Raw genomic sequence first — 8,179 nt, forward strand, 5'->3', positions numbered from 1 at the left:
AGGGGAACACTACATTGGCCCTTCCCGCCTCGGCAAGTCCAGCTGCACCAGCCCACCACGTCTCGCACGAAGGCACAGAACGGTTCAGCTGCGTTCCACAGACAACACGGACAGAATGTGTAAGAAAATGACCGCTTTAATCAAAATGACCCCACCCCTATGCACAGGTAGAAAAGCCAGGCCCTGCAGAGGCAGGGTGGGGAGATGGGGTCACTGCTGTCCCACACCAGAAAAGGGCCCAAACTGACAACGGGGAAAGTACAGGCGATAGGGAGATGCTGTGGACCAGACAGGTATAAAACTCCATTAATTCCTCCAAAAGCGGGTGTGATGGAGCCAGGGACGTTGCCTTGCTCCTGCCCAGCCCTGGCAGGTGCTGCCGAGGCTCTCAGGTTGGCTGCAGGCCTGGCCAGCACGGTGTGGCCGTCCTCCACGGCACCAGGGCAGGGAGCCCACTGGGTCTCCACAGTGGGACACCCTGTCAACAGGGCAGGCGTGGCACAGGGGCACAAAGGAAGGGCTTGTCACCACACGAGTCCTGGCACAGTGCTGTGTCCCCTCTGTCCCTGGCCAGGCTCCCAGCAGCTGGCAGAGAAGTGCCCTCCTGCCTGCTCCCTTTAAGTGGTTTTTCGCTTCTTGGCGGAGGGTCTCTCAAAGACGTCCCGAACGCCCGCTGCTTTCTGCTTGAAGAACTTGGTGTTCTGCGCGCTCTCCTGGCCCCAAGCAGAGTCGAAGGAGGTGGTGTCCTGGTCCACCAAGTGTGTGTACTTTGTCCGCCCTGAACGCCCGAAGTTCTTGACCTGCGGAGCAGAGGAGCTCGTGAACAGCTGCTCAGGGGGGATGCTGGGACCCACAGCTCCCCCACCGAGGAATCACATCCCCTCAGTGTGGCATGCAGAGCGGGTACCCTGCAGCCAGTGCACCCACCTGCATGACTTTGGGCAGGATGGTCTTGTTGAAATGGTCCTCGAGGGTCGGGGCACTGAAGTCCCTCTTGTACACCTCCTCGTCTTCATCCTGCAGCAGAAGGACACACATGCTCAACCCACAAGTTTCCAGCAAGTGCCAGCAGCAGGCAGTCAGGGAGAGACACCAGAAGCGCATTTTGCTGCTCTGCCAGGGCCTGCCATGCTACTTGCAGCCCTATTAATCTACTGCTGAAGGTGGGTGACACAAGCGCTGTCCCCCAGCTGTCCCTGGCAGCCACCCTCGCATCCCCTTAGGCCACTCCTCCAGAACCTGGGCCATAGCCCACACGGAGCTGGCTCAGTTCTGTCAGGGTCCATTGGTCCAAACACCCCCAGCCCCCGGGCACCGCTGCTGGCTCCCCGCAGGAGGAAGTCAGCCCCGCACAGCCCTGCTGGTGCCCAGGCCCTCGCAGCACCACTCACCATGAAGAAGGCGCCGCGGTGGTAGTACTTCTGCAGGAACTTGTATTTGCCCTTCACTGCCTTGTTGGTGATGACCTTGCCGTTGGCCCGAAGCTCAGCACGGCGCTCCTCCTCCGTCAGGTTCCGCATGCGCTCGATCTCCGCCTTCTCCTTCTCCATGCTGGGCAGGAGAGAAACCCCTGAGACCCTGCATTCCCCCAGCACCCTCCTGGGAGAGCCGCTGTCACCAGCTGCCGTCCGAGGGATTATACATTTACTGATTCCGCAGGGGACCAAAGGCACCCTGAGGCAGGACAGCCATGCTGCCGAAGGGAAGCCTGAGAAAGAGATGCCTCAACTGCCCATGGGCCTGCGGGGACTGGGTTGCGCGTTCTCAGCCTCATATCTACACAGACAATACTTACGCTTCTCGTTCTTCACGGTCCCGTTTGATACGTTTCAGCTCACGTACTTTCCAGGCTTCGTACTCCTCCTCGTCGTTCTCATCATCTGTATCAAGCGCATCCAGTGCTGCCAGCGAGCGCTTGTTCTCCTCCAGCTCCTTCTTTGCTTCCTCTTCTACGATCTGCAGCAAGGAACAAGCTAAGCCTGCTGCAGCCACTGCCCCGCAGCCACTGCCCCGCTCCCTGCGCGACCCCCAGCCCGCCCCTTGGCACCTTGAGGGTGTACTTGCGCCTCTCCTCCGCCATCCTCTTTGCCTCCTGCTCCAGCTCCTTCTGCTTCAAGGCTTCTGCTTCTCGCTCCTGAACTGTGATCCGGTCCTTCCTGCAGGCAGGAACCGCAACAGCCTTCAGCCCTTCTGTGAGCCAGCGCAGCTGCCTGGCTCCTCACAGACCTCCCCCATCATGCAACGCAGCCGCTTTCAGCCTTCTCTCTCTCCAAGGACAGGCCGAGTCCCAGAGCTCTCCCCTTTCCAGCATTGCCCACACTGAGGCTACCACGCTGTTCCCCTACGGCTGCAGGCACGCATGCGAGCGAAGGGAGACCAGGCCACCAGCTGTGGGGAACGGCCCGCTGATAGCTTCCCTTTGCCACCATACGGCACCTGCCCGAGGGCTCTGGTCAGACCCTGCTGCAACTTTGACCCACAGCCTGATCCTGCAGCGACTGATGCAGCTGACAAGGGGCTGTCGGTGCTGGGATCGCCCCTCACTCCCTCCGGAGGAGGTGAACCCCTGCCCCACAACGAGGAAGAGGAGACCACAGCAGCAGTGTCTGTGTGGCCGCTGCCTCCTGTATCCTGCCCAGAGCTGACCCGCACAGCTGTGTCACCCACTTGCGGATGAAGACAGGTTTGAGACGCGGCTCCATTTCATCCTCGCTGTCTGTGTACTCCTCATACTCAGATTCTGACTCGGACTCTTCTCCGGATCGACCCTCATCTTCCAACTCCATCACTTCCATCTCCTCCGTTTTCCTCTCCTGTGCTCGCTGACGCATCATCCCACGCCGACGCTCAATCTCCTAACAGAGACAGACACAGAGGAGTCAGGTGACCAGCCCTGCTACCGCTTCCCTCTTGCTTTCCTGTATAAGAAGTGCTGGCGATGAGATAATACGCCCGTCCCTCTGGATGCAGAGTGGCCTCTCCCGGTGTCCCGTCCCATGCAAGAGTACAGTAACCCACAAGTTAAATCACGGCCAGTTGTGACACTTGTCCAGCTCCACCACACAGCCCACATGTCCGTGCAAATGACAGTTCCAACCTGTGTCATTCAGGGGCTTCCCTGGGCCCATTACTTGGCTTTGCAAGCGCACCTCATCATCGATCTCTTCCTCTTCCTCTTCGCTGGTGTCCTCCCGCTCCAGGCGCCAAGCTTCCCCCTCCACCTCTGAATCACTTTCTCCAACCACTTCAGGCTCCACGATTTTACGGTGTCTTGCCAGCCTGCAACAGACCCCAGTTAAAGAATGTCACTTCAAATGCAAAGAGGCTGCATAAAGTTGACTGTTCATGACTCATTCCTAACAAGGCACTGGTAAATGCTGGAACCGTCGAGTGTGAGCAGACCCCACACGTTCTTTCCCAGGAAGCTCCCTGATGACCCCAGCACTCACCGCTCCTCCACATCTTCCGCGATGCGGTTCTGGAGGCGCCGGAGCCGGGGGTCGTTGGCGAGCTCCTCCTCCTGCTCCTCGGGCTCCACCTCCTGCTCCTTCGCCTTCTTGATGAACTGGAACTCCTCATCCTCCTCCTCCGAGGACTCCATGGGTGCATAGTCAGGCCGCTTTCCCGACACGTACCGCTTCACCTTCACCTTCTCCATGGAGAGCTCGCCTGCAGGAGCCCGGGCCGTCACCGGGGGCCCCGCGACCGGGCCCGCGTCCCCCCGCCACCAGGGCTGGGATGGTCCCGGCCGCAGCCCCCCCACTCACCCTTCTCGTTGCGGACGGGCACGGCGCCCGCCGTGGACTGGATCGGCGGCTGCTTCATGAGGGCGCTGGGGACCGACATGGTGGCGGTGGGGCTGGGGACGGGACGGGACGGCCCGGGACAGGGTAGAGCAGCAGCCGCTAACAACGTCTCCTCGCAGCCGTCGAACCGGAACCGGAATCGCACTCTCACTTCCGCCGGAAGGGGAATCTTCCGCGGCGTCTGACCGGACGTGACGCTCGGCGCGGCGGTCGCTTCCGGGCCGCGGAGAGAGGCCGCAGCCGCACGGGTCCCTCGCGCGGTGGGGCAGAGTCCGGGTAGCACCGGCTGGGGCTCCCGCTGCTCGGGCGGAGGAGCCCACCTCTAGACCCGGTCTCCAGACCCGGTCTCCGGCCGCGTCTGCCCGGTGCCGTGACGGCCGGGGCTGCTGGCTCTGGGGCCCCGGCCGTCGCCTGTTGCCCCTCCCTGGTACGGAAGTGTTTCGTGCGGGGCTGGGGTGGGAGTGACGAACCGCAGAGGCTCGTACGGCCGCCTGGGCGCCGTCTGTTCGGCGCCCCCGGCGCCTTGCTGGGCGGCGGGGCGCGCCCTGCGCCCGACGGACACCGTCGGTGCGCAGCAGGGCCCAGTGGCAGAGCTGCCGGTGGGTCTGCACTGTGCCCGCCACGGGTGCAGCTGCTTTGGGGTGGAGCTGGAGCTCTGGCTCTGAGCCCCTGCTCAGCTCTGAGCCCCAGCCGTCCCACCCTGCCCACAGAGAGCTGGCCCCATCCAGCCCCAGTGCTGCCACTCAGGTCCCCATCTCCGGGGCAGCGAGGACAAGTGGCCCCTGTGCAGCTACGTATCCCACTGCAGCCGTTGGCACGGCCAGTGCCGGGTGGCAGGGCTGCTGCTGCAGCAGGACCTTCCCGCCACACTGCATTGCATGGCTGGGGCATCTCCTGGGATTCCCAGTAGCACTGGCGAGGTGACGGTGGCAGCATGTGTGTCGGGAAGGGCTGGGGCCATGGCTGCTTCATGGCCGGCATCGGGGGTTTTCTGTAAGCAACTGGGTGCTGCCCACGTCAGCCTCCGAGAGGTGTGAGGTTTCACAGAGGAAAGTCGAGTGCAGAGCTGGGAGCGATTGGCTTGCGTGAGTTGCCCCTGCCCTGGTATCCTGCCACAGAAGATAAGAATTCTCTTGAAGTTGGGCAAAACTGTGTCACAAACCACCGCAGCCACGTCTGCCGTCCTGTGTCACCTTCTCACAAGAAAGGAAGAGGTTTTGTCTTCCGGGAAGGCAACCTGCCAGCACTCTGCACAGGGGAATTTGGGAAGCAGAGGGGCCAGAGCTGTGCTTTAACCCTGTGCTGCCGGTGCCTGCCCTGCGCTCACCGGAGCAGCTGCTCTCGTGGCCATGCTGTGGGGGCTGTGTGAGGCCAGGCCAGCGCCGGAGGTGGCAGCCAGGAAGCACCAAAGCAAGCGTGCAGTTCCAGTTGGTGGGTCAGTGCTGGAGCACGATCCCAAAGGACGTGCAGACAATTCAATTCTTTTCGGTGTCCTGGGCTGGGATGTGTCCTCCTGGGGGGATCTCATTCAGCTGGTGTTGGGCTGCGCAGACCTGATGCTCGGCAGCCATACCATCCCTGCTCTGGGCCCAGCTCTGCTGGGGTGGGAGGTCCTTGCGGTGGCACCAAGGCAGGCTCTCTGCTGGGGGACTCTCCTCTTGCCCTCAGCACCTCTGTGGGCTGGGATCCACTTGGGTCACTGTGATCCTGCTAGGCTGCAGGCGGGGGACAGCTGGGACCCAACCCCTCACAGTGTGGGCTGGCTGCGCCCGGCTGTCCTGGGCTCAGTCCTTGCTGTGGCGCGGGGGGAAGGCTCTCCGTGCAGTCTCAGGAACTGCCTCAGATGGCCCCATTTCTGCCCCAGGCAGAGCTGTGGGCTCTCTTCAGGGTGCCCCTGCGTCAGTGTGTCCTTGCAGCAGCTGGAGGAGCTGGGACAGCCTTGCCAGAGCTGGTCAGGGAGGAGGCACGCGGTGCACAGCTGGGCCCTGGTGCTGCAGGGCCCCCATGTGCCCTGTAGCTTGTGGTTTGCCTTAGAAACTGGGGCATGGTCCTCCCTGGCCTTGCCCATGAATAAGCAAGAGCTCATTCGGGTGTTTCTGGCCTTTACACCCAGACGACAATTAGAGCTCCAGCTCTGCAGTTGATCATCTGATGAGATGTTAATCTTGTGGGTTATCACAATGCGTTCCCACCTAATGGGTCCTGTGCCACCGCGCAAGGAGCGAGCTTCAACATATGGCTCGGTGAAACAATTATACACACCAGTTTAAGGGAAGCTTGGGAGCTGCACACAAAGGACATAATGTCCTGTTCAGGTGAAGCAAAAGTAAAGACCTCAGCAAACAGGGAAATGCTTTCACAGCCTGGCTGAGTTCTGTGACCGCAGGCGTTGGAGGCCCTGGCAGGAAGCGGCCCTTGGCCTGTGACGTGTCCCCTCAGCCCCGTGTCCCTTCGAGAGGCACAGCCAAGCTGGAGAAACCAAATGGCAGCATTGCCCGAGGTGGTGTGGCGGGAGCCACAGGGGGACTTGTCCCTACAGGCGAAGGGGCAGGAGGTGTCCCCAGGCAGGGCCCTGCAGCGCCCATCATGGCGGGAGTGTATGGGGGTGTCGTGGCTCTGCACTTGCCCTTACCCAGTCCCTTGGGGCTGCCACAGACGGGGTGCCAAGAGCCACTGCAGCCAAAGGCAGCCCCAGCCCTGGTGTTTTCTGCATGCGTGTACTTGTGTTCCTGCGCGTCACCTGCGTGGAGCCCCTGAGTGCCGCAGGCACCTTACAGTGCTCGGGCTGGGCGAGGAAGTCCCTGCAGCTGCACAGCTGCAGTCGTCAGGGGACAACGATGGCAGGGTGTGGCGCGGCGCAGCCATGCTGTGGCAGACTGCGGGTCGATACCTTGGCAGCATTACGGCTGCTGCTGGCACAGTCAGAGGCAGATAAAGTTACAGAACCACCCCGAGCCGCTGCTGTTTGTGTCTGCGGCTGTACTGCAGGACAAGGTCAAGGTGTTTGGGCTGGGCCTTGAGTCCCCCGCGTGTGACCACAGTGGGATGTTGTGTCTGGGAGCGTGGCTATGAATAGAGCCTCTGGAGCCAGCGGGAACCTGTGAAGTGTGGCTCCCCACTGGGCCACGGCCGTCCGGCTCGGGGGGCACCGGGCCCTCCCCAGGAGCCTGCCGGTAGCAGGTGAGGGGAGGGCAGGGGAGCAGAGGGGCTGGAGAGATGCCAGGGAAAGGGGACTGTGGCCGCAGCTTCGGGAGAGGGCACAGGAGAGGGGCTGTGGAAACGCATCTGCAGCACAGCAGAGGGGCTGTGGGCTCGCCCTGCGCTAGCACGGGGGACGGAGCGGGTCGCTGTGCTCCAGGTAAACATTGTTATTGATTTGGTTCCTCAGGATGTCCTCTGCCTGCCCTTGCTGTCGTCAGGGCCCTCTCACCGTTCCTCCGCTGGTTCCCCACTCGCTGTTCTGCCTTCGCCGCAGCACGGTGGCTGCTGGGGAGCAGCACTGCCGCCCGCGGTCCCACTGTGCCCCCGAGCTCCCCCCGGCTGGGGGTGCCTGCAGGCGGGGGGGCAGCCCCACTGCTGCTCTGCCGCCCGGAAAGCTTGAGCAGATGGGCAGTTGCATCACTGTGGGAGCTTGTGCAATCTCTGCAACCCGAAAGCCAAAAATTGACCTGATTTTTCCATGAAAGTAGGTTTCTATTGATCGCTGTGCGCTGCCGGGCCACGCCACATAGTGTGCTTGGTGCGGAGGAGCATGGGGGGGTCTCCCCCCGGCCGCAGTGACTGGTTTGGCCCCCGTGCCTACAGCGTCGGCCCCAGGGGACGTGGGGGGCCGTCGTCTGGCTGGGCACACCTCGCGGGGAGCTGCCGGTGCACTGGGAGTCACAGCCCACTCCGGGCCATCTCCTGGCATGTGCCGGTGCCTCCAAGCGATGGCCCCTAAGTCACTTTGGTATCCCAGAGGAGGGTTGGCGGTCCTGGCAGCTGCGGCTGCGGTAGCTGCCTCACCCCCTTGCTGCCCCACAGGCAGTGGCCGAGGAGAGGGATCCTGAGCAGCCCTGTGAGGTGTGGGGGAACAGCAGCCCTTCAGAGCCAGCCTGGCGCCCTGCTCTGCTGCATCTGCAGCCACCCCCTGGTCCACTCGTGGCCTTGTCCTGCAGCCAGGTGCTTCCCCGTCACAGGCGTTGTCTTTGGCAGGGCCACGGGGTCAGCGCTCGCCTCCAAAGCCAGTGTTTTATGTAAGAGAGAGGTGCTTCCTGCATGCCTGCCCCGCGGCACCAAGATAAGCCCATGGTGACAAGGGCCCTTTGTCAGCACCTCTCCCCCGGTGCCATGTCACAGGGGCCAGGTGCAACAGCTTGTCACCTGCCGCCAGC

General features: G+C 62.5%; 1 protein-coding gene across 1 annotated transcript; it reads right to left on the reverse strand.

The window, feature by feature from the left end:
* Positions 1-118: 118 nt before the first annotated feature.
* Positions 119-4,237, reverse strand: MFAP1 (microfibril associated protein 1). Its single transcript, XM_074600284.1, has 9 exons — positions 3,768-4,237; positions 3,450-3,669; positions 3,150-3,279; positions 2,668-2,855; positions 2,048-2,156; positions 1,796-1,956; positions 1,392-1,551; positions 928-1,017; positions 119-800 (listed from the first exon to the last, which is right to left on the reverse strand). Exons 1-9 carry the CDS (start codon positions 3,844-3,846, stop codon positions 618-620), a joined length of 1,320 nt encoding a protein of 439 aa, XP_074456385.1. The 5' UTR covers positions 3,847-4,237; the 3' UTR covers positions 119-617.
* Between the last annotated feature and the right edge of the window lie 3,942 nt (positions 4,238-8,179).

This window comes from Larus michahellis, chromosome 9, assembly GCF_964199755.1.
Source record: "Larus michahellis chromosome 9, bLarMic1.1, whole genome shotgun sequence".
Lineage (NCBI taxonomy): Eukaryota > Metazoa > Chordata > Aves > Charadriiformes > Laridae > Larus > Larus michahellis.

What these genes read in the sequence shown, in the direction of transcription:
- MFAP1 (XM_074600284.1), bottom strand. Translation starts at nt 3,846, where the DNA reads ATGTCGGTCCCCAGCGCCCTCATGAAGCAGCCGCCGATCCAGTCCACG. An exon ending in GCCCGTCCGCAACGAGAAGG is followed by an intron (nt 3,670 to 3,767) that starts GTGAGTGGGGGG and finishes GGGCTCCTGCAG; the next exon opens with GCGAGCTCTCCATGGAGAAG. An exon ending in GGCGCAAGTACACCCTCAAG is followed by an intron (nt 1,957 to 2,047) that starts GTGCCAAGGGGC and finishes TCCTTGCTGCAG; the next exon opens with ATCGTAGAAGAGGAAGCAAA.